The 27,061-nt window shown below is 41.5% G+C and overlaps 1 protein-coding gene across 3 annotated transcripts in view; it reads right to left on the bottom strand.

The window, feature by feature from the left end:
• tle2b (TLE family member 2, transcriptional corepressor b) overlaps positions 1-26,384 on the bottom strand; it is a 103,781-nt gene extending 77,397 nt beyond the window's left edge. For 2 of the 3 annotated variants that reach the window (XM_074635459.1, XM_074635461.1), the window contains exons 1-3: positions 18,627-19,448; positions 2,837-2,934; positions 735-798 (exon numbers count right to left, since the gene is read on the bottom strand). In XM_074635459.1, coding sequence (XP_074491560.1) covers positions 735-798; positions 2,837-2,934; positions 18,627-18,650 — 186 coding nt within the window. In that variant the 5' untranslated portion in view covers positions 18,651-19,448. Of the gene's footprint in view, positions 1-734; positions 799-2,836; positions 2,935-18,626; positions 19,449-25,073; positions 25,169-26,230 lie in introns of those variants that run through there. The other variant, XM_074635460.1, reaches the window with a different exon arrangement.
• Between the last annotated feature and the right edge of the window lie 677 nt (positions 26,385-27,061).

Below are 27,061 nucleotides of genomic sequence, written 5' to 3'. Positions count from 1 at the left end.
TGCCAAGAGGCTAGCAGACGTTAGTTAGTTACTTTTCCTTACTCATAGCTCTTCTACTCTTACTTGGTTTAACATTTAGTCACTGCATCTCCCGACAGAACAACACCACTCCGCGCACACAGGGTGTGTGCAATGCTCCACCCTCAGTGAAACACCAACAGGGAGGAGAGAAACAAGCGTGACAGTAAATGACAGCAAAACGCAGTGAAGACACACACTGAGCTGAAATGAAACCAAACTCCAGAATATGCTCCGTCACTGCATCAATGCAGAATTATTCACGTCCGCAACGCATCTTAGAAACAAGAAATTTCCACACCTGATTACAAACTGTTATCAAGCCACTGGATGTTGGATGTGTCATTACAATATGATTTTAATATTATAATCTGTTGTGGGTTTTGAAAATGTACAATACGTCTACTGCCATGGCATTATTTTTTGTTATATAAACAGATGTAAATGAAATGAGAAGTTAAAACAGAGAAGTGACAGCAGGAAGAGAAAGACATGTTGAGAGGGACAACAGAGAAGTGGAGAGACAAACAGAGCTTTTGCTCCTGAATGACATAAACACAGAACAACGTCAATCCAGCTAATCAAAAGCACAGATACAACTCCCCTGATTGTAATACCTGTACAGGAACCCATCAGACTCTTTTCAGAGTTTCTGAGTGGCCCAGTCAGACTAACAAATCATCATACAGCTCTGGTAAAGGTCTGATTGGACTCACCATGATGTAGTGCCTCTGCATCTCCGTCTTCTCACTGGCCAACTTCTCACACTCCAGCTTCAGGCTGCACAAGGACGAAAAAGGACACACGGATTAAAATGGTGTATTTGCATCCACTGAAATGAATTATAATTTCCACAGGACTTATATATTGCAGAGGTCAAACAGAGTTTAAGGCAGTGTGAGGATACCAAAAAAATTATTCTTAGCCACACAGTCGGGCTACCTATTACTGCTAAAAGTGACACTGAAAAATATCACCTTCATGGTAGCGGGTCGCCGCTGCAATTCATCACACCTCCATGTGAGGTCAGTTTGACAAGTCCTTCTGTGTTTAGTGTGTCTAGTTATATACGTCATGTGTACATTAGTGAGCTTATGTTATCAGGTTCTGCTTTTTTCTTGAATCAAGTCTTTTGTAAGTACTTTCAAATGTGTTTCAAATGCATTGCGTTAGTCAATAACGGATGAAATAAGGACAAAATGCACGCTTCTCAAAATCACCTTGTTATACAGCAAAGGAGTCATTACTATGGAAACAAAATAGGGTCAAAAGTATTGTAGCGGTGTATCACCATATCTGAATGTGTGAAAACATTTTGTATGAATACATTCAAATGTGTGAATGTGAAAAAAACGTTTTTGATCATATTAATTCAAATGTTTGAATGTGCAAAAAATACCTGAACAAATAGACATTTTGTGAAAAAATGAATAAGAAAAAATTATTTCCAACGTGTGAGTGCATAAAGAGGATTTGCACAGCGGTTTGCAGTTACATATTTATCTGTTTGTGGGTGAAAAAAGAACTCAGTTGTATGTGTGAATCCTAAGTGTACGACTACAAATCAAATCTACAAGTACAAGTACTTTTGTCCCACGTTTGACGCTACAAAATGTGTTCACACATTCAGATATGGTGATACACAACTATTTTTGACCCTATTTTGTTTCCAAACATTACGGGTACATTATTAACATTCATCGGTTCCAGACTGTTTAAATGATCAAGTTGAGGTGGGACAGAGTGTTTGAGTTTACCAGCGACTTTATCAGGCCAATATTCAGAAAAGGTGAAGTGGAGCTTGATATTGACTAACAGATAAGTCAGATGGTTTATTAATATGAATGTGTCATGCCGGTAATTAAATTTGTGTCATTGCCACAAATAATATAAAGATTAAAAGTGCACATGAATAGATATTTGTAACTGTTTGCATCTCAGGGTCACTGAGAACCACCAGTCCAATGCCTACAGCTGTAAAGTAGTGTTGCTGTATCCCAGTGGGCTGTTTGGCCAGCCCACTGAGGTGTGAGCAAGAGGCTGGATGATTTATTTCTCTTAGCCAAGGTCACGTCTGGTCAGCCATATCATAACAAGACCATCAGTGACCTTCAGCTGAAGAACATTTTTAAAAAGTGATTCTTCATACCAGTTTTTCTTGATTAAGAACTGAAGTATGTTAACCATTTATATTCATGACGTGAATTTATATACATAAACACCAAGTGGACATTTGTGTATATGTCTGTATCATAGACTATATAAAGATGGACGACATGACAGCTCCCAAAAAGTGAAGCCAAAACATCTCGACCGCCCCCTGGTGGCTGGCTGCAGTATAGGTCATAAAGCCCGCCCACTCCAAACTAAAACGTCAGAGTACACGTCAAATAAAATGTTCCCAAAGATGGTTTCTGTCATTTTAGGTAGTTCTTATCACGCTGATGTTTGTTCAAGTGTTCATTTTTCTGATAAGTTTGGTTTTAATTAGTTATTTGATGCTAGAAAAAAAGGAGTGAGACGTCATCATTGACAGTTGTGAGTCTCTCGCTGACAAGCTACGGCTGTGCTCGGCTCTCGATTAGTTCGGGCGGGTGACCTCGATTCTGCGGCTCCAGGCCCCCGATCACTACTGCGCACACTCTGACTCCAAATGACGTCAAAATCTCAAGATGGCAGCTCCCCTATCCGTGATATTTTGGCTTCACTTATGAATAGTTGGAGGAAGTGGAGAGGCGTCGTCCACCCCATCTTTATATACAGTCTATGGTCTGTATACTATAAGTGTGATGTGTGCAATGTAGTATTGTGTGTGTACCTGTGATACTGCGCCTGGAGGAACTGGAATTCCTCCTTGATTCGATCCAGGGTTTCCAGGACTGTGAACTTGAAAGACTGGCCGGGTTGTAAGGGGACCTGCACAGGAAAAAGGAGGAGAGAACGAAAGAATGAAAAACGGATACTGAAGTGTGTGTGTGTGTGTGTGTGTGTGTGTGTGTGTGTGTGTGTGTGTGTGTTCCTGCTCAAGAGATTGTATGCATTGTGCCTGTAATGTAGTTGTGTACACACATGTGCACCTGCATAAGCCATACATTTAAGTGTGTGTGTGTGTGTGTGTGTGTGTGTGTGTGTGTGTGTGTGTGTGTGTGTGTGTGTGTGTGTGTGTGTGTGTGCGTGCGTGCGTGCGTGCGTGCAAGGCAAGGGGAGAAAAAAAGCCAAGATGAAAGTGAGAGGGAAGGTCACTTCCCCTTCCCACACATCATAAAGCCGTGTCCTCTCTCTCTCTCTGTTCTCCTCCTCCTCTAATGACCCGGCCTCCATCCCTCCGCCACCCCCATCCTTTCTTCCTCTCCCTCTCCCTCTCTTCCACATTACCATCCTCTCCACTCTGCCAGGTTGCTAATGTATTCCAGCCTACAAAGAGCTGAGAAGGGAGGAAACGTCAAATGAATAACTTATAGGGAATCACGGCACCGTCTCTCACCTGCTAAAAGCTAAAGAAGGCCCAGCAAAACAAGCACCTCCCAGGGGTCCACCCCCTTACCGCCAACAGCACCACCAGCCCTCCATGTCTGTCCAAAGTTTTAGAAACGAGGGCACTGTTTTTTGATGCTGTTTATGTTTGGGGATGGGGCTTAGTTTGTAGACCAGGGAAATCTAGAGTAAGCAGAAGTGGTTGTGGGTTTTGTTTTGTCTTTTTGACTGCAGAATTACATTCTTCTGGTGGCTGCGGAGGGTTTTTCCCGACTCGTGGGATTCAAATAATTCCAATAACTCCGTTGTTTGAAAGTCCATAAACAAATGGTTTATTGAAATAAAATAGATGAAAGCACTTTTAAAATCCATGACATGTTTTTGTTCAACGAAAAATCATGTATCAAACCATATCTGTCAGCGTTTAATCTTTCAAAACAAACATCTTCACTGCGGTCAAAAAACATTTAGCTCTGCCGCTTACCGCACACCATAGGAGTCACACCTGCATATATGGTGCAATCTAAGGCTACAGCCACACTAAGACAGTGACCTTAGTGATCTAAGATCTTAGTGATCTTAGACAGTGAGGGCCGTTTCAGAATTAATCTCGGTCCATTCTACCACACCTGAAAACACATATCACATGACCATTCACGTACACTGGACATGCGCGTGCCGGTGTAAACAGGAAGCAGCGCTGGACACAGGAATAGATGCAAAGCACTTGAATAATAGCTTTTCTTCTGCGCATGTAGGCAGTAGTAGTATTGTAAAATGCAGAATTTAACTGCACAACAGCTACTTGCATAGACAACAAGGTCAGCAACGCTTGTAACTCGTTATCCATGTTGAAATTAACCACTTGTGGTCGAGGATGAGGTCGTTTGTTTTCTTCCGGAAAAGGTTCACGTGATGGAGCGTGACCAATCAGAGAAGGACATGTCATGATTGATAAGACCCAATCAAGAAGCAAACGTGGGTGTCTGCGTCATCATTTTCAAAGGTCTACGTTTCTGTCCGTCCAGACTAAAAACCAACCCCGAAGTTTTAAAACTAAAACGGGGTCAGCAGTGTTTTCAAACGTCTCCATTTTAGCGGCACGAAAACACCAGAGCCCTGTGTACGCTAGGCATAAACATAGCAAAAGTTATGAATATTAAAACGAAAATGTATTAGTATGGATGTAGCCTAAATGGGATACGCCTTTCCTATCAGCACTGAAAAAACAAAGCACTATACCATGCAATTAAAAGAACTACTGTAATGTCTTGCCTACAAACAATACAGCTAAATTAAATTATATTTATATTTACATAACCATAATAACAAAAAATCTGTTTTGGCTCGAACATTGCGGATTCTCAGAGGAGATTTTTATGTGAGAAGACTCTTCTCACAATTTAGATTCCCCTGCACTGTGGGACTCCCGCTGTTAGCCTGGGGAGGACGCAGACTGCCAGGTGTCTCTGCCACTTCTTTTTAGCAACTTCTCATCACCTGTCAGTGATCAGCTTCAACAAGAGTATTGAGGTTCACACTCTCCCACCTAGATCCCACCTCCCTCTGACGCTTCTCGTGCAACGACGAGGACATCTCATTATTAGCATCCCACCCTGCAAATGCTGTCCACTGTATAATAAGTGCACCCAGCCAAACCCAAAGCACCACAGCTGAGGACTGAACCCCCGATGCCACCTCTTCTGTGCCATCCGGACAACCCACACCCATCTTTTCATCCTAAACCACACTCTGATGCAGCAAGCAGAGAAACCTGAGTTAATCTAACCTTATACAAGTTTACTGATGTACTGTGGTCCTACAGAATGAAGGCTACAACGTTATTATCGTGTTAACTCTGACAGCTGTAGTTTTAAAACGAAAAAGTATTAGTGTGGATGTAGCCTAAGTTTCCTCTCACTATGATGAAACAGCAAAGACTCAAAATGCAGCTTTGATATGAGCTACAGGATCAAATTTCTCAAATAAGAAAGAACATGTTTTGGTTGGAGTGGATGTAAAATACCTCTGATGATGCTGACAAACTTCAATCCAGCATCTAAAGTCACAAAACATATGGAGTGTGTTTTTTTTAATTCATCCATCCAACCACTTGTTCATCGGTTAGCCATCCATCCAAACTGAGCGGCACAGTGGCAACAGTGCAGCTGGGTGGCGATCGGCCTGCAGCTACGGCTAAAAGATTGGCGGTTTCAGTGGCGGGGCTTCATTAGTCTAGACAAGCACAATTCAATTAGATTTCAATTAGTCCGACGGTGGAGGTCAGGGACGCGGTGGGTTCCCCAGTAATTAATCCACGGAGCAAAGCTGAGCTGAGTTAAACTGAGCTGAGGCAGGCATAGCAGGGACATCTAGATGGCTGGATGGGCAAAACACACACAAACCATCTGGGGGTGTGTGTGTGTGTGTGTGTGTGGGTGGGTGGGATAGGTGGGGGGGGGTGTCTGCCAACAGATCCCCACTGACCTTGATTCACACCACACACACACTCAGTGAAGGAGGGGAGGGGGGGGGGGGGGGGGGGGGGGGGGTGTAGATAGTGATCTGGCACACGCTGATACAAACACACACGCCCACATAGCCACAAACAAACGCACAGGGTAGTGTGCACATGATGCAGATTCACACTTAAGGTACACACAAGCAAACCTACGGTGGGAGGGGAGAGCAGGGATGGAGGGATGGATTTACGAGGGGGAAAGAGGCGAGAGAGAGATAGATACTCATCTGACAGATAGAGGGATGGGTGGACTGAGGGATGGAGGGAGTGATAGACTAGTCTGACATCTTTACAGAGGAGTGAAAGAACGAGCGGAGAGACAGATGATGAAAGAGCGGCGTGGCTGCTGACTGAGAGAGATAGCCGGCCATTCATCCGTCTGACACCGAGGGGATGGGAAGAAGAAGAAGAGACAGAAAGAGAGGCATGCTGTCTTCGCTGTAGTCAACACAGCCTGGTCGCTCTACCCGGTGCACTGTCCATCCGTCTGTGGCAACACTGCCCCCACCATCTGCTGCCATGAACACACAGACACATACTCATGCGGATGCACACAGATAAAGTGCTGCTGGCGGGTTACATCAGCAGCACTAAGTCATATAACAAAGCCCACAGTCACAGATCAGGATTATACAAGAGATCCGACAACCGTTGGTGTCAACATGGCGTCTTCTGTAGCGTGCTGATGAGAGCGATTTGAATTTCTTTCATCTGTTGGAGAAAAACTCCTCAATGTATTTCTTTTGATTCGCCAATTGCACCTTTTTGAATGAGTTTCCGTTTTAAAAAAAAAAAAAAAGAGCAGTAAAACTTCTTATGAGCAAAAAGGAAATGAGAAATGCAGAAAAGGTCCTCAGGCACAAGGAGAAATATTCACTGCCTGTGCTGAGCTCTGCCTGTCAGGATAAAGCTGATATCAAATTAGTTCATGCTTATTAGTAATAATAGGAGACTCTGTGTCTTGTTCAAGGACACTTCCGAAGGTAGAAGTAAAACAGAGCTATCAAAGGGGATAAATGTGCATCCTTCTGCAGTGTTTACAAAGATGGAGGCGTCATCAAGTCACGCCGTATGTACACCAGAACTAACATTTGTTGTTGGAGTGCGTCTGTGTGGATCTCCTGTATTGTGACAGATGGCAGCCCAGACTGTTAGGGGTCCAATAGTGCGTCACGAAGGGCCAAAAAACAGCCTACCGCCTGTGTTGTCATGTGTGTGCATATGTGTGTGTGTGAGCAGTCAGCATAGGGGATCCTGAAACCCAAAACTGATCCGGTTAATCTAGGAGGAGGAGGAGGAGGAGGTGGAGGAGGAGGGGAGAGGTAGGGAGGGAAGGGTCAGTTGTGTGCAACAAACACACACACACACACACATACATATATATACACCATGTGGGACAGCAGTCAATCACAATTTGGTGGAGCTGGCACGGGCAAGCAGAGAATTAGGAGGGATTATCTATGGGGGGGGGGGGGGGAGGGAGGCGAAGGGGAGGAGTGGCGGGTGAAGCCCAATGCGCTGTATCACATAACAGGATGGAGGTGGGACCCACTGGCCATAACCATCACCTGTCTGTTAGTATCTGTCTGTCTGCCTGTCAGTCTGTATTTTTGATGCAGTATTGTAGATTATTTTTGTCCAAAATCCCTCACCACTCACCATGTAGCGGACTATATAGTAAATTTGCCATTTTGTAGAGCTTTCCGAATGTATAGAGAATTATGGTGCCTTCAAATAAAACTCATGAGCTTGTGTTTGCATGAAGTGTGTACATGATGGGCTTGGCGTTCAAGTGGGTTTAGTCGAGAGAACATCGCTGCTAAGCAACGGCAATATTAACGTTACCGTCGGCGTCTAGAAGCCACAGAAGCTAACAGTTTAGCAAGCTAGCAAGTGGGTAACATAATGCAGTGAATGCAAAGGCATAATGACAGAGGATGAGATGAGGTCGTTGGGAATATCAACATTTTCCTCAGACATATTATACAATTAAGAAGTATTACAATATACGACTAAAATTACAATATATTAATTTACTATTCACCAAAAAATTAACTTCCTTGGTCTCCGCCATTTCTGAAAACGTCAACTTACCACTTATACCACAAGAGGAGGGCGTTCATATGGACTCTTCTCGAGAACACAGTAAACACGACCCCATTTGAAGGCACCATTATTATACCCTATATGGTGGACTCAAAGTATCCCACAATGCTTTGTGAAAAATAGTGGACAACAATTGTCACTAAATAGGCATTACATACCATCATGCATTGTACTGAAAGAACGGTCTTACCTTTCACGATAAAATCCTGAAACATATACACTACGTCATTGCTTACCAAGGGGAACCTAAGTTCATTCAGAGTATTCCGCTAAGAGGCAACTCACCAAAATAGTTTATAATATGTATTTATCACAAAAATACATGTTGGTCCTTATTATGGATGAGTGTATGATTTCAGACACAACCTATGTTTGCATTTTCTGTCTTTTGCACAGAGTTAAATAATAAAAAATCAGCCAATGCAATCACCAAAGTCATTCATCAACTGTGACTAGTCAGCAGTACCAGTCACACAATATTACTATATTAATCTTTCCAACAAAAACACAACATAAAACATTTTTTATGAGGATCCCATAAACTTGTTTTTTAAAGAATTGACCAAGATATTAACTGAGTGGGACATTTTACAAGTGAAAAGTAAACTTGGCAGTGCTACTGTTTTATGGCGAGACTGTTTATAAATTACTCCAAATATATCTTTGGCATCTCTGTACTGAAATTTCTGTTTAATTATCAGCCAACATAGACTCAGTTGCCAGTTTATTAAGCACACCTATCTAAAACTAATGCTGTGTTATACATCAGCCTACCTTCATGAAGGTTTTTATGATCATACAGCTGGTCCAACATCTCACTCATTGAATTGTATTATTATACTGACAGGTGTTTCTGTTATTTTGTCCATCCCATTTATATCAATGAGGGTAGGTTGAATAAGAGGAACACTTCTCTGTATAATGTGATAAACAGGCACCATAAACTACATCCTCTAAAATGATCATGAAGTTGAATTTCTCAAAAAAACAGACTGAACATAATGTTCGTGAGAGGATGATTTATTGCAGGACTGTTGCATTAGTTTTAGCAACGTGTACCTAATAAACTGGCACCTGAAGTCAATACCAATATATTCTGATAAGCTAGTAGATTTATCAGATGGGGTCTAGTCACAAACACCCACCATTCTTCTGGTATAGATATTAGAGCAATTTAAAACGAATGTAGCAGTAGTTTTATTTTTGTTCCGTCAGTTCTGTTAAATATATATATGTATTTTTAAATGTGTCAGCAGAAAGCACTTTAGGATTTTATCATTTTATCATAGTAGAGAGACGCACTGAGGCAAATTCCTACTGTGTTGAAATGGCAATAAAGTATTGATTGATTGATCAATAGATAGAAGTTGGAGAATTTGTCAGTGTGCTGCTTGAAACTAACTTCCTTATCCCAAATTTCTTATACAATGTGAAATATGTATGTAACCTTGAGAAGTCGCCTCCTCGTCTCACTCCAAGTGACGATGCAAGAATCTTGCTGTTTGACTTCACGCAGCGACTTGTATTACTTATTTACAGTCACGCTTTTTTTCCCCTTTCTGCCTGAATATTAGGTCAATCTGGTTCTGTCTGTCTCTCTGTCAGTCTGTCTGTCCGTCCGTCACGTGGAAGTCTTCTGTTCAAGCAGCTGCCTGTTTTTCCACCACTGGCAGCGGCTGCATGAGAGAGAAAGCAACTGTGAAACAGATGCAGGTCTGGGAGTGATTGGGACAGAAATTATTCTATCTGTCTGCTTGTCTTCTCCGTCTATCTGTTTAGCCTCCGGCACACTTTCCACCAACACATGAGTATTCACACGGTATAAAGCAGGCATGCCTATGCATGGATGGATTCATGCGAACAAAACACCCACAAACAAAACATTTTCTCTTTCTTGTGCCCTCTCTCATGCCGCTCCGTCTCAGTCCTCCCTCCCTCTTCTCTGCTTTTGTTCTTTACTTCTCCTTCTTAGCCCCCTTTGTTCTTCCTTTTGCCCGTGTCTCTCTGAGACAAGCAGAGACACATTCAGATAGCGCATGAAATAATAATTGGCTGGTGAAATATTTAGGAAAAAGGCACATGAATAGACGAGACATACCAAGTGTGGCAGAGGAGTGTCAGTGCCCCTCGTGTATGTGTCTGTGTGTGTTTGTGTCTGCTGAAGTGAGCAGCGATGAACATAAGCAACAGCTCATCGGTTTGAACCGTGAGAGGATGAGAGACTGATGAAGAGCTGCGGGGAATGTAACTAACATATCATCCACCTCTTTAAGACGCCCTCACATTTTCTCTAAGACTTTTGTCTGCATTTCTGCAGACCACTCAAAGGTTTTGATAACTTATGCTGACCTTACACCAAACCACTTTTCAAGCGATTTCACTGCAGCAGACATTTTTCCAATGTCGGAATAAAATCAAGAGTTTTGCTAAAGTTGCAGCGCGCTCCCGTGATCTCGATCATTTAGTGTAAGGTGGTCATAAAACTCAGTCCAAGCTGTCTTAAGTCAGTCTTTGTCTCGTCTTGACGTTCCGATAAAATCAAAAAAGTTTAATATTATCGTAAGTTCAATGACGCGAACATAGTCAACAGCCAAAAGGTGCGCTCTCTCTCCAGCACCAAACACGAAGCAGTAAATACGGAGAAACTGGTGGAGTTGTGGAGTGCCTTTTTGAGGTGTCCTCACATTTGTACCACGATAGAGTGGACACGGGAAAAAAAGTGGACAGAAAATGCTGCAGCAGATTAAATGTGCATTATTAGCCGACGTTTTGTTAGTATTCAGTGTGCATAACATTAGATGGCTTATCTTTGTCTGGATGATTGTGTAGTTGGCATTTGGCTTGTAGATCTTAATGTAATATACCTACCCGTTTGTAAATTGGACATCGGCCTCCAAAGATTTATATATTTTGAACTGCTGACATATATTCACTAACGCCAAAACACATCAGTGACTGTAATGGGTGTCAAGTTCCTCTTAATTTGTAAGGATCAATGTCATTAACTAACTTCAATTTTGTAATATATTGTCCCTTTACCTCTGTCAGCTTCTCCTTATACAGGTATTTGTCTTTCGCACGTAATTTATATATTTCTGATGATGAACGATTGTCAGATGACAGATTAATAGACCGGTGACCAATAATGACTTCTTCTTGTAAATTTCCACCAGGAGCAGATGTGACATAATCTCAAAAGGAATCTAGTTGTAGTCTTGTAACTAGTGACCCTGCAAGATCCCCAGTCTTTGCAAAATATTATAGTCTGTGAGTAAAAACTCTGTGACTTAAGACACATTGTCTTAAAATGTGAGAGGATGTCAGACTTCAGTGTTTTAAAAGTGTTTTTAAAGTCTCTATTGTATTCCCAACAACAGAAGCTCATTTAGAGTTAGTGGCCCTCTTGTTGTGCTGAGAATCAATGGGCATCTTTGCCACGCACTTATTCTGCCAATCAGTCCTTCAGTTTGACAATGAAACCGGCAGCAAAGCAGCCACTAAACCAAGAGTCAGACAGTCAGTCAGTCAATCAATCAATCAGCAAGCCAGTCAGCGCACTATTTAACCAGTCAGCAAGTTAGCCAGTCAGTCACTCAGAGAGCTAGTCAGTTAATGCTGCAGCTCACCAGTCAGCCACTAAGCCAGTGGTGGATTACAAATCAGGGAAAGATTGGCAGCCAAAAGAGTCTCTGGACTCCATCCAAGCCCCGCTCTGATCGTTTCTTTTAATGACAAAGAAGAGAACACAGGATTTGAGGATAGAAAATGGCCCGTTTTCTTTAATCAGAGAGCAGACTTAATCTGGGTGACTGCTGCTGATGTCTGACTAGAAGGTTGTTGGTTGCTTGTTCTGTGAGGTCGTCTCACTACAGCTGTATTGTTGATACTTGACTTTTTGCCATTTTAAGGGGTTGCCTTTGCAATGCTGAATGAAATTAAATGTAAACAAGACGAGGACAAAGGAAAGGAGGGGAGAATGTCATCGGTGGGAGGTGACAGCAATCCGCCGCGCTGTTTACCATACATGGCTTTCATTACAGCCACAAATGTTGGGGAAAAACAAACTGCCCGACACAGCTAGATGCCAAAAAAACAAAAAATGTCCAGTGTGCATGAAAAAGCAAACAGTTGCATTTCCAAGAAAACTGCATATACATTTGCAAGCACTCACAAAATTCAACACATACTAATAAGTTGTTTAGCATGTACTGCCACCGCAGCTACAAAATGCACTCGCAAATTCAATCTCATGCACATTAACACACACACACACACACACATCAAAATCCAACTTTAAGACACACACAAACACTCTTATGGTGGCTCTGCCCTCATTAATGGAGCATATGTGATGTCTGTGGCCACATATTTGGCAATAGTTTGTTTACTTGGCCGTAAAAATAAAGTGTTACCCTACTGGTGGCCAAAGGAGAAGGAAGCCCTCCCTATGCACACACACACACGCAGATGATTATACATTTCGGTTGCAACGATTTTCCAACAGTTACTTAGGCTGTACCACACACTGGCGCACTTCTCATTTTCTTCCTCAGCATTTTCTACTTCTCTGCTGTTGTCACACACACTACTGATAGTAATTCAACAAATGCTTCAATGTCAGGACGTACATTTCAAAAGCAGAAAGTGACTGAATGATGTTCATGCCTGATGTAATAATAATGCTCAGAGCAGATTTAATTATGTATCCAGTAAGGGTGGGAGAAAAAAAACGATACAGCATAATATCGCGATATTTTGTGTGGCAATATTGCATCGATACATAGACATTAAGTATCAATCTTTTATTATATAAACTATTAACCTCTTACACCTCTTCCTAACTGGACGTGATGTGAACAAGCGGAACGTTTCAGTTTATCCCAATGAAGATGTCCTAACCTGCTCTGTGCGTCAGCAAACGGGCAAAGCGACGTGACGCTTATTAGGAAAAACGGCTCTATTTACGCAAAGTTTCGCACACCTTTAACCTATTTTCACTGGTCAAAATAAACTCTGACAGTAACTGACAGTTAATCAATACCCCTCTCTCTATGTAATAGAGAGTGACATCGCTTGTAGTATATCTGGATAATTATTGAAGATACTGGTATCATATGAAACTTGAAAACCTATGGAATCGATTGGTACCACCTCGTGTTAGTTTGTCGGGAAGAGCGCTAAGTAACGCTCCAAAGCTACACAAAATTTTGCCGATGAAATGCTGGCATGGCCATTTTTCAAAGGGGTCCCTTGACCCCTGACCTCAAGATATGTGAATGAAAACTCTGAGATGAACAGAGTGAAAACAGTATCTTATTAGATAAAACAGATGTTGACAAACTGCTTAATTTGAAGTTGAAAAAAAGGCAATAAATCGCAATATATCTTATCGCAATACTCATACAGTACATCGCAACATGTTTAAAATCGTAATAAGATCGTATCGTGACAAAAGTATTGTGATAATATCATATCATGGGGCCTCTGGTGATTCCCACCCCTAGTGTCCACAGTGATATTTTGTCATACAGTACTGTTGCAATTGAGGTACAACAATCTACACTTTCAGTAACTAGACTTTTTTCTCACACTCACTCCGTCTCTCTTTTGTTGTGCGCTTGCTGAATAAACTCTGTCTGATCTTGATCCTCTAGACTACTGCCACCACAACTCCTAGGGCTGAGAAAAACATTGTAGTACACACACAAACACATACAGAGCGACAGCTTTAAATGTATATTCGGCCAAACTTACTTTAAACTAGAGTTGCCGAGAAAACAACAGAAACCTGCATGTTTGAGAGAAGACGTGTTTGTTTATGAGGGTTAATATATTGTGTGTGTAAACATCTTTCTTAACCATGAAAACACACAGTAAATCCTCTCTTTCTTGCTCTCTCTCCCTCCCTCTCTCTCTCTCTCTCTCTCTGTCGCTGGGGTGTGGCAGCCAATCAAGGGCTTGTACATTCACAGCAACAGTCGAGGTCGGACTGCTGGGACATTATTTATTGTTATTGTTGTTGGCACACAAACCACAGCTCTCCTTTCCCCTTCCTCTCCCAGATCCATACAAACACATACACACACTTTAACAGCTGCACACACACACACACACACACACAAGCACTTTTACAGGAACACAAGGACAAATACAAATACTTGGCACACACACACCAAGACACTTTGCACTTAAGGGCAAATGCACACTGTGTACACGCTGGCACACACACGTTTACACACATCTAAGTCAACAAACATGGCAATAATAATATAAAAATGTATACTCTCAAAAAGCACTAAAGAGACACAGACACATAAAAAGAAATCACACACACATGAAACAAAAAACACACCTCACACATGTCCACACACACATTTGCAAAGTTCTGATAATGCTCGCCACAAAAATCCAGTGGAACCAATTACAGCTCCACTCGCCTGGCAAATCAGACATCGGTTTTAACCTTTTCCTACCAGAGAGCGAGGAGAACAAAGTCTGACTTCTGATAAAATAAAATAACGCTGCTTGAGCTGCCTTGAGACCCTTTCCTTATCATTTCCAAAGGGACGCAGAGGGGTTGAAAGGAGCTGCATTCAAGGCAGCTCTGTCCTCTCTGGCTGTCTGTCGCTGACAAAAAATAGGCCGTGATCTTTGACTGACACCAACAAAGACGCATCAAGGCTACTGAGTGAAAAGAGTTGAGTCCGTTTACTGGGAAGGTACTTCAGTAATAGATGTGTGGCAATGCATTTGCACAGTACCATCAAAACTTTGTAAGAGATTAACTACAAATCACATATATTTTACATTACCGCTGGCTATTTTCACACAAATTATTGTCATTTTTAAGCTGATTTTGTTCATTTTAAAGCAGCCAGGCAACTCGACTATGATATGAAAGTCAACTTGAAGTTTGCTTCAGATAAACAGTCTGTAACAGTGAACCATTCGTTGCCTCTCCTTTTCTGTCAAAGTTATCCTCTTGTGGTAATGCAATTGCTAGAAGAGACTATTTCGATCTGTCATTGACTATGTTTACATGCACAGAGTAGTCAGGTTTTTTGGCCTTATTCCGAAAAAGACAATATTCCTACTAAATTGTTTACATGGCTAATGAAAATGAATATTCCACTAACTCAGGGTGGGAATTAGCACCAGCCAAATGCTGGTTAAATATGCAAGTGGCTGCTAGATTTGCTTCACTCACCAGCCAATAAAACAATGGTAATCTATTGAGTGGCTGGTGGATTTTGGAATCCACCAGCCACAGTGGCAGGTGGACAAAAGTTCATTTCCAACCCTGAATATTGCCGTTTACATGCAGCCGTGCATACTCTGATTAACGTAACCAGTGGTGGACTTGTTTGACCGTGTGACCACGAGCCTCCCTCTTTCATTCCTTCAACCACCTTCTTAAAAAGGTCGGCGTTGCGATATTTGCGCATATCGAAAAACCTGTTGATATCCAAGTCTTTCATGATTTTTAAAAGTAGGTGTGTTTCTCCTTCCGACCAGAAATGTGGGCTTTTCTTTTGGGCATGCATCTCTGCAAACTGTCAGCTAGTTGGTTTGTGTACAATGCACAGAGCTGGCCTTAAACAGGAAAGAAGCCATGTGTCGCAAACTGACGTAAAAAAAAAAAAAATTGAGACGGAATAAGTCCTAATTCAGAATATCCAAACGGAATAAGCTGTTTATTATGTCCTGACTAATAATAACTAATGTTGAATATGAATAATGACTAATGTTGTTGGATTATTCCTTATTTCATGGGCTATTTGGGGATTTATACTTTATTATTGCATACTTATATATATATTAGAAAAAACAAAAAACGAAGCATTCGGATACTGATTTGGAGGTCTATTACCATGACAATGGTCGAAGCTTCAAAATTTGGAAGCATTCAGGTCAAATGTTAGTGTGCATGCAAACGTCATCACTGTTGCAATCAAGAATGAGCTGACATCTGAGATTTGAAAATCAACTGCTGAAAAGCAACAAGCTCATATTGCCTATTTTCACAACATCCAGGTGTGCTTGTGGTTTGGCATCTGATTTTATTCTCTGGCAGCATACATCAGCTCTTTAATGCTTTCTAGCAGCCAACTTTGATTTTTGAAATCTTCCTCGAATGCACCAGCGAGGAGACAGGGGTTATATTCCAGCTGTGCTTGGAAAAGACAGGCTGAAAAAACCTGGATGCAATGCATATGTTACAAGTTAACCCTGTTCTGCATTTATGAGGACAAACACACACATGTTTATGTAAACGCTCATGCACACGTACGTACATACAGTCTGTAACCACAAACACACATGCATGCACACACACACTGTTCTTTGCACCCTCACACCTCTCCACAGATCACATTTCATAGCAACACCAGAAATAAAGTTCCTCTGGCAGAGGAGGGCTGCAGAGGAAGAAGGAGAGAAAGAAAAGACAAGAGAGAGAACCAGAAGAGAGACAGAAGGAGAGATATCGAGGCCATCGATCAGTTAGAGTTGGCTCAATCTGGGATTGAACTTTATCACAAACGCAGAGCATCGCAGCAGGAAGCTCTCTGATACGCCTCTAAAAGGAGAGAACAGAGGAATGTTCTCACTCGATTCCTCCTTTGCATCTCTCATTCATTTTCATTTCTCTTTCCACCCCCGGCCTTTTTAAAGAATCCTTTCTCTCCCTTTTTTCTTGGCTCTTACATCTTTCACTTTCTCCCTTTGTTTTTCACTTCTATCCTGTTCCTCTTAGCGTCTCTCCCTCCTATTCCAGCGGCTGGCTTATTAGCATTCTCTCTGTACATATAATTGATTCCTCATGCCTTCCTCTTGTGAAAATGTCATTCATAATTCTGTGTGATAGCTAGCTGGCTGGCTTGCTGGCTGACTGAGTGGTTGGCTGGCTGGCTGCGAGGCAAAGTGGCCACTGACCCATTTGTAGCAGATACAAAGAGACTGACAACCAAATCTGATTATAGCAACCGGACCGGGGCCCCTGTGAAACGAATGGCCTAAGCCAGACTGAGCCTAAGCTGTCATTCATCCTTCTGTGCTTTTTAGTCTGTGCATTTAACCTTTATTTTACCCCGGCCTGGCAGGTAAATTAACGGCAAATTCCCACTGCTGATGAAGGGTGAAACTGAAGGAGGGAAGGGACTTTGAGGAGGTATTGAAGGGGAAGTACTTGTGCACTCACGACCTTTCTTAGTGGTAATGGAAATTAATTTAACAATCAATTAAACAGCCTGTGTGTGTATGTGTGCAACTGATTGCTTAGCAACCAAATGGACAGCTGACAGTTGTACTAACCAACTCACACACATGCACGGATCTATTCTCACACACATGCACACAAACAGCATGACATATACACACACCTAGAGACGACTTAACAATGACGTACCCACACAAGTTGAGAAGTGCAGATTCAGTTATATGCCACCTACACACGGAGCTAACGGGGAGAGGTAGCGACGGATTTGGCGAAGTTAGCGAAAGTATACACGTGTGACTACGTCTGGTTTCAAAATAAGATGTTAACAAAGGGAACTGTATATACAAAAAATATATATATGGAAATAAGATTGATTGGATTGGATTCACCAAAAGTATAAAACATTACATGTCCCTTATACATTTAAAAGGAAATACCACTAATTTGTGAGGGAGATGTCTTTATTGTTTGATTTTTAGGTTGCTGGAAAAAATTTAATTAATAATGACAGACAATTATTGATATATTTGACATCTCTGACTACATACATGCTGAAAATCAAACATTTTAATGTATTAATTTAGATATTTTTATAAAATCAAAAGTCCCTAGAAGGGTATGATTCAACTTTTTCCTATGGTCTAGTGTTAAAAAAAGTTAACAAAATTGCAATAAATCGTAATATCGAATAGCAATACTTGCCAAGTATCGTGATGGTATCAAATCGGGAGATAGGCGTATCGTCCCAGCCCCAACACACACAAGTTGAGAGGTGCAGATTCAGTTATGTGCCACCTACACAGCTAACCATCAACAAGATCTCAAAGGCACCTGGTTGCAGCTGACGGAGAGGGAGGTGGTGTGTGTGTGTGTGTGTGTGTGTGTGTGTGTGTGTGTGTGTGTGTGTGTGTGTACATAACAGGGAATCACTTAGCCCTAACACCCCCCCCCCCTCCCCTCACGTCTCAACTCCTCATGTTACAGTACAGTCCTTATAACTAAACAAGAGAGAGGGACAAGCTGAAAAAAGACAGAAAGACAAAGACAAGGGGAGACCAAGAAACTGAGAGACATAAGGAGAGACAAAGTGGAAGTAAGAGGAGGAAAGACACAAGATAAGAGAAGCAGGGAGGCATGAAGAGAGAGCAAAAAGAAGGGCAGAGGGAGATACAAGTGACAAGGTGAATCTGAGAGGCAACTGAGAGATTGGAGTTGAGAGATAGACGTGGAGAGAGAGAGACAGAAAAAGAGTCAGACAGACAGGAGAAAGAGACATAAGGAGGTACTTACCGGATGCCTGCCCTGAGGGTACATGATCCCAGGAGAGGAGAGGCTGCCAGTCCGTTTGATGGCCAGGTTAGTCCCCTGGCCCTCCACTCCTCTGCCCTCCACCGGTCACACAAACCAACCCACACACACACACTCTGTAAGTCCAGTCCTTGCTCTTCAGCTGGGTCGAACACAGCAGAGTCTTTTTCTTTCCTTCTCTCTTCTAAGGCGAATTCTTGTTGACACACAACTGAAGAGCGCCAAATCCGTCTGTTCGTTTATCCAACAATGTCATGATAAAACGGAGTGCCAGACTTTACCTCCTCCTCCTCCTCCTTCTTCTTTTCCCAGTGAAGTCTCAGTTTCTCCACCTCCTCGTCTTCCTCTCAGCGTCCCTTTTCCTCACCCTGTGATCAGTCAAGGTCCACACGTAGTGACATGACACCGAGCATTTCATCCAGGCAGGCTTCCCTCTCCTCCTCCTCCTCCTACTCTTACTCTTCTCCTCGTGCCCCTTCACCCAGCCGTCCAATGGTGAGACATGCAAACATAAACACACTCTCAGCTCGGTCCAAATAGTCTTCTTCTCTGCTTTTTCCTCCTCTTCACCCCCTCTCTGACACACTGCCTTGACTGCTGCCGCAGAAAAGAAGAAGGAGAAGAAGGAGGAGAAGAAGAAGGAGGAGGGAGGGGAGAAGGGAGAGAGAGAGGGAGAGCTTTGTTTTTAATCTAAATGTGGAAAAAAAACGCGAGAGGAAAGCAGGAAAGAACAGCAGGTCAGTGGAGGATCCAGCGGGCTTTTCAGCAGCAAGCCCTAGACTGTAATATATTGTGCCTGTTGGCTTCAACACAAACACGACAGGCTGCTAAAGCTCCTCTTAAGGTGGAACTGAGTAGATAGAGACACTCAGAGAGGGAGAGAGAGAGAGAGGCGGAGGGAGGAGAGAGCAGCAAAGAGAGAGATGGATCCCTTTTCAATTGTGGTCAGACAGACAAAGCAATCAGTCATGCACAAAGACTCAGGCTCAAACTGATATGAATCGAGATTCACACACACAAAACGCTCTGACACTCATACATAAATTCAGGACAGCTACGTGGACACACTTGTTACGCAACACAAACACACACACAGATAGTTACTCAGAGTGATAAGTTTATTACCCAGTTTACACCTTGCATTAAAATGCGTTGTGGATGATTGGATAGCTATCCAATCATGCTTAATCGCAAATAAATCCAGGTGTAAACAACTTGGGATGCACTTACGAACTGATTTGATTGCTCAAACCTCCTCAGGAAGTGGTCCGAGACGCATTGCATCCAGATGTTTGTCAACTGTAAATGCATCGCCGTGCCAAGCCACATTCGTCACTCCTCCCAAACAGAGATATTTCATCCAAAGAGCAACAGAAAAGTAACATAACTCATAGGTAATCGAAATAGGAGACGGAAAATGGAGGCACTTCATTTGTGTTTGGGATTTGTTTGCACACGCCGTGCAGCTGTTTGGGTATAAAAACATAACAATGCATCCAGTTCTTTGTGTGACATACTGTATCTGGCGTATGCACACAGTGAAAACATTGAAACAAATCAGATACACGTGGCACAATTATTAGCAACATTAACAAGTAACCTAGGTATGTTAATCAGGTAATGCTCTCTCAGATTTTTTAATCAGACTATTGCCTTAATCTGGTTATAACCAAGTGGTAAGTATGCATGCTGCTTGATTTCCCATGCCTAAAGTGGGCAACCTGTGTCTGAGAAGTGAAGCCAATGCTGAAGTGCCTTAAACTTGCATTCTCTCTAATAGCCAGCAGGGGGCGACTCCTCTGGTTGCAAAAAGAAGTCTACTTGTATAGAAGTCTCTGAGAAAATGACCCTACTTCTCACTTGATTTATTACCTCAGTAAACATTGTAAACATGAGCTTATGGTCTCAATTGCTAGTTTCAAGTCTGAAAGTTAATTAGAACCTTTCTGGTCGCCTAAAAATGTTTTATTTAGCGTTTGGTTGCAAAAGAACAAGATGGCGACGGCCAAAATCCCAAACTCAAGGTTTCAAAACGTCAGTCCACAAACCAATGGGTGACACTTTTAACACAGGACAGTCTCTCCAGACAGTAAACATAATTGATATACTGACTATTGTGATTCATATAATTAAATATAAATGTTTTCTTTAGGGGTGTCAAAGTTAACGCAATAATAACGCATTAATGCAAATTAAAATTATATGAAACTAGAAAACCTAAGGAATCCATTGGTACCAACCATGTCATGTTAGCTTGTTGCGAAGGAGGTTAAATAACGCTCCAAAGTTACGCAAAATTTTGGCAGGGAAAAACTGTCATTGCCATTTTGAAAGGGGTCCCTTGACCTCTGACCTCAAGATATGTGAATGAAAATGGGTTCTATGGGTACCCACGAGTCTCCCCTTTACAGACACTTTATGATAATCACATGCAGTTTGGGGCAAGTCATAGTCAAGTCAGCACACTGACACACTGACAGCTGTTGTTGCCTGTTGGGCTGCAGTTTGCCATGTTATGATTTCACCACATTTGTTATGCTAAATGCAGTACCTGTGAGGGTTTCTGGAATATTTGTTATTGTGTTGTGTTGTTAATTGATTTCCAATATTAAATATATACATACATTTGCATAAAGCAATCATATTTGCCCACTCCCATGTTGATAACAGTATTAAATACTTGACAAATCTCCCTTTAAGGTACATTTTGAACAGATAGAAAATGTGTGATTAATTCGCGATTAATCACGATTAAATATTTTAATCAATTGACAGCCTTAGTTTTCTTGCTTCTTTCTATTGCCAGCTGATATGATACTATGTTGATTTAACTCAGCTTTTACATTTGCTATTCTAACCATCCATTGGTAGGTGGTCTTTTGGGGAAAAAACACTTGCCACAAAAGGAAGTGATTCATTTCCCTTTTCCCTTACCAGAAACAGTGGTTTGTTTGGAGAAGACAGAAGAACTGGGCACCCCCCCAAAAAAATCAACAGCCACCAAGAAAGGATGCTACCTACAATGAAATTCCAATGAAATGGGCGTTAAAGTAGGAGCCACACATCGTGTAGTGATATCTGGCAGAACTACAGTGCAGAAGCAAAACAGCAACGTCCACTTAGCGCCAAAGATGTCATCAAAATCAATAAGTCGAGTATCTGGGGGACTACCACTGTAACACCCCACAAATATCCCGCTACAGCAAGATAACAATGTCTCCCAGCCTACTTTTGACTGCTGGCTCCGGTGCCCGTACTATTTACAGTACAGGACTGCCAAGAATGGACCTGGACCAACTAAGACCTGGTATTTAAAGCCTTTCAATGTACAGTACACTAGTCTGGCCCAGCCGTCTTTGGGCGCTGTTTATAATGAGTTTATCCAGGGCAGCTCTGCCTTTGAACTTGATCAAACAGCCATTAATCCGACAGTGTAGAATCGGACACAGTCAGTCTTGGCATCCGTGGAGGGTTAGCAGTAAGACAGAAACTGCGTTTGATAACAAGCGGGTTAACCAGAGGGCAGCCCCAAAGCTTCAATTAAGGTCACCTACAGACATCCTATTATCCAATGCAGTCTATCAGCAAACACTATAGATCCATTCGGAGAAACTTAATGCTGGCTTATGTCAACAAATTACAACTCGGCTAAGTGTGTTTGAATTTGCACTAATTTTAGCATTTGTACCCAAATATCTGATCTGATGTTGAGTAATCATTAAGCTGTTTTGAGTAAGAAACTATAAACATTTGTCAGGATATTAGAGGAGAAGGGACAAGTGGATCCGTAATTTTGGTTAAGAGAGGACATGCAGTGAACAATAGAGGACATTCAGAGGAAAAAATAATTCATACAGTACTGTATCATCTTGATGTTGCGATGACAACAGTGCTGAAGGCTCTGTATTAGCAGCATGAGATCAATGATACTACACAGGTTGAAACTATTACCCAGCAAACAGGATTAAAGGGTCCATTTCCATAAAATTATACAATCACTTGTGGGTGGGGGCGCATGGAGGTTGAGTAAGTGTTGATTTTTTTTTTCTGTGGTTTATTATACTTTATTAATTAATTCAGTAACATATTAAACATTTGTAAGGCAATTAATAATAAATGATGATGAGTTCAAATGAAACAGGTAATAAATTGATCAATTAAAAGTTCTTCTTTATCATTCTTTTTTAATTGATTTGCAAAATCGCTTCTACTTTTTACTTTTTTATTACATTTACTGCTGTGTCTTTCTATCATATCCCATCTCACAGTTCATTACCAGCCGCGACGCTGTATTGTTTTGACCTTGTGAGTCTGTGTGTGTGTGTGTGTGTGTGTGTGTGTGTGGCCAAATTTGGTCCTGGAGACGCCTACTGTAGCGGGAACTACCACGGAAGTGGTTTTGAGTACTTTGCAAGGTGTTTATATTTCTGATTTTGTCACCGTGATAGCATCACAACTGTGCAAAATGCAGTCACGAAACTTGTATATGTAATATGGCACTTAAATGCACTAAAGTTTTGTCAGATGATATTATTGAATGCAATTTAAGCAAAGATAACATTTTTATGATTACTCAATGAATCTATTTAAATAGGTAGAATACTTGATTTAAAATAAAATAACATTAATCATTTATTAAAATAATCAATATCTGCAGCCCTAAAATGTAGGACACATTCAAAAATGGGTGTGGTCCATGCTAGGGCGCCGGACGTAGGCGGGTAGGAAGTGGGGAAGGGGCCATTGCCCCCCCCACACACTTTACGCCCCTGGCCGGATTTGGCATCGCGGCTGGTGTGATCCCCTCTCAAGACGGTCTCTAGTTTCTAGGGCTGACTCGAATGCTTCATAGCTTCGACCATTGCCATGGCAATCAACCTCCAAATCAGTATTCGAATGCTTGGTTGTTGTTTTTTATTTTGTTTTATATTTAGATATTTATGTAATATTTAAGTATAAATCCCAAATTAGCCCATGAAATAAGGAAAACAAAAAAAACATTATTATTTTTTTATATTCAACATCAATTATTATTAGTTATTCTCAGTTGGATATTGCTGTTTCTTGTGTGTAGAGCTGCATGTGTGTACAGTAGTGCGGCAGCAGCAGTGTCTCAGGCACTGAAATGGGGAAGCTGCACCGCGCTGCGTAGCTCCAAAAATTATATTCGGGACGGTCCTGCTAGTTTCTTTTGTGTTTCACTGTTTTAAGACTATATTTTATGTGTTCTGTAACTGTTTAATTCAAAGCAATACTACTATTACTACTACATTTAAACGAAGTAATTGCACAAAGTAATGAAACAACACTGTTCAATCTAATACACCCAGATGTTTCGCCACTAGAGCCTTATTTGGTCTGGTAAGACCTATAGCTTATGGTGGCTAATGTTAGTGCACTTTTAAAATATACTGCTGTGTAAAACACAGAGGCAGCCCTAGTCAGTTCACTCACTTTCTTCTCTACTTGTGCTACCGTCACACTACATTTTGACATGTCACAGATAAACATGTGTCGCTCTCTTTCCACCTTTCCTGCTCTTCTTCCCATCCGCCGTCATTCAAAATCACTCTTTCAGCTTCCTCTTTAACACAAACACGTCGTCATTCAACGGTGCCCCCCACCAACACCATCACCCTCCCCATGTAGCCCATTGTACTAATCAGCATTATCTAATTGTCTAGAATGGATTATGCAGGTAATTATTCCCCCGACTCCTCACACTGGGGTTCAGAGCGACAGATGGGCAGGCATACAAACACAGACAGACATCAACTCAGTCCAGAAGTTACATAGGTTCAAAGCTTGTAGTTGTATCCAGTGTTTCTAATACTGCCTTAATCTATAGCATGTCAGGGTACGTTCATACTTGCCAACCCTCCTGACTTTCCTGCGAGACTCCCGTTTTTCATTGCCCTCTCCTGTTTTCCTCCTGATTTTCACATTATCTTAACGTGTTTCTGGCATTGTACAGCGTGTTTAAGCCCTACTGTTTCCACTTGGACGACAATAGAGCTACACCAAATCTCGTTTCCCGGCGAAAGAGAGTTGCTCGCGACCATAGATATATATATACGCTCGCAACCAACACAACATGGTTTGAGCTGATAACATAAAAATGCTGGTGCAGTGTACTTATTATTTAGTTATTTTCATTCTTTAAAAGTCACCAGAACGCAGGACACAAAGTCTCTGAAACTTTAATTTCTACCTTTTAGGTCTCAAGGTTGGCAAGTATGGGTACGACAGCCTTCAGCTCCCTCCTTTTAGGAAAGATTTGTATTAATGTTTTCTGAATAATCAAAAGAAAAACTGTTGGAACAACAACTGAAAAAAATGCCAGTTTAAACTTCCCAAGAGATGCAGAAAATGAGCGACTGCAATTTCTCTATAGATTTGTATGCATCAAAAAGAGTGCATTTTACTGACCTCTGCCTTTGTGATACATGAGGAAGTTCAGGGATGCACGCTGAGGGGATCCACAGAGGAGAGTCAGCACCATCAGAGCGACGATCAGCAAAAATCTAAAACACAGAGGAGCAGAATCGCCTGTTAGGTAGAATAAAGTCTATAATTTAAGGTCTCAAAGCCCTAAATAGCAGTACCACATGATATTAGCTGACTACTAATCTGTATCATTACATCAGCTAATAACAGTAATATACATTTTCTAGCAGAATAGCTGCAGATCATTTGTGTCAGCAGTCAATTATTCATATATTTGAGCACTATTAAGCTTCTGAGGAGCGGGGCTTACTATGAAGGGTGAAGGAGGTCCACAGGGGAAAACTACACTTATATTTTAATATTTATTGAGTTTTTGATTGTGCATACAACCAAAAGTACTGTGTATGTTAACTTACAACTTCTTTGATAATCAAAAAAATAGAAAAAGAAAACACAATAAAACAATAAACAAACAGAACTATCATGGTTACAAGTGTCCATTATGAAAGACGGGTGTTTACAAATCCAGTATCTTGTAATGTATACATGAGTTAGTCCATAAGCATTTTCCACTGTGTCATAAATCATCCATTTCTTCCATTTACTAACAAAAATATTTCTCTCACTCTAAGCTGGAAAGTCATTTTTTTCCATAGTATAAATCTCTCTTATAATTTCTAACCATCGTGCTATAGTAGTTATACCAGTTTCTTGTTATTGCCCTCTTACTTGTGATCAATAATATCTTGGTTAAAAATCTAGTTATCATCATCAGTGACATTCCTTTGGTGTTGCATATCCCAAATTACCTTTAATTGCAACATGCACATTATCCCCCAAATGAGTGTAATTTATGACATTCCCAAAAGAAAATGTGTGTGTGGTTAAATTAAAAGTGGCAACCACTGTTTCACAAAGTTGACAAAACGTGATAATTTGAAAAATTTTTGTTGTAAAAGTGTAACAAACTCTGCTACAAAAATTATTCTGTTGTTAGCTTGCTAAAGTCAGCTTACCTGGCTAACAGAGTGAACACCTTTAAGCTAGTTGACACAACAGTTGAGACAGCAGCATCATTTTAACATGAAATTAGACCTTAAATCCAGTAAATAACGCTCGTTTTAGACGATGTAACTTACATTTAAACCAAGTCACCTGTCAGGTAAGTAACTGCCCGTGTCTTTTGCTTTGTTTTAAGTTTAAAAACACGCTGTAAAGACGATGAAAAGTGAAGTTTAGTGCACAAACACAAACACACCTCCATCACTGAGAGGAAGAGAGGTCGCCACAGCAACTCCTCCGCGCGACCTTAAAAGCTCTTCCTTGTTTGAGGACCGTCTCTGCACTCTGATTGGCCCAAGCGATGCCTCGCTCTGACCAATCGGTGTGAGGGTACCCCACGTTGGGTCCTGACGTCACGAGATAATCTGACCAATAGCGTGCCGATTCTGCCACTGAATGGGTGTAGGAGGAGGATGAGGAGGAGGAGGAGGAGGGGACCTGAGCAGTCTGTGGGGATTGTGGGCATTGAAGTCCCAATTATTCTGCACACACACACACACAAACACACGCACACACACATGCACACGCTGTCAGTCACGCTACATAAATGCTCAGTAAATTCCACCGTTAATTTCAATCCTGCTATTTCTACTGCACACACACACATACACACACACTATATACACACACACACAGGCTATACACACACACACAGGCTACATACACACACACACACACACACACACACACACACACACACACAGAGTGGGTAAACACCTCACTTCTGAGACATGTCCGGCTCGAAATTAAAGATTTATTTTTTTTCTTAGCCAATTTTCTTTATTCCACTTCAAACACTGAAATCAAAATAAGTAAATGGGTGGCCTTCTAATGAGGCACATGGAGCAACATAAATCATAACCTGGCTGCAGGGAGGGATATGGCTGTATACTGTAAAGAAGAAGTCA

The sequence above is a fragment of the Sebastes fasciatus genome, chromosome 5 (assembly GCF_043250625.1).
Source record: "Sebastes fasciatus isolate fSebFas1 chromosome 5, fSebFas1.pri, whole genome shotgun sequence".
NCBI classification, from domain to species: Eukaryota; Metazoa; Chordata; class Actinopteri; order Perciformes; family Sebastidae; genus Sebastes; species Sebastes fasciatus.
The sequence above is the reverse complement of the archived record's forward strand: the minus strand, read 5'-3'. Positions and strand labels throughout refer to the sequence as shown.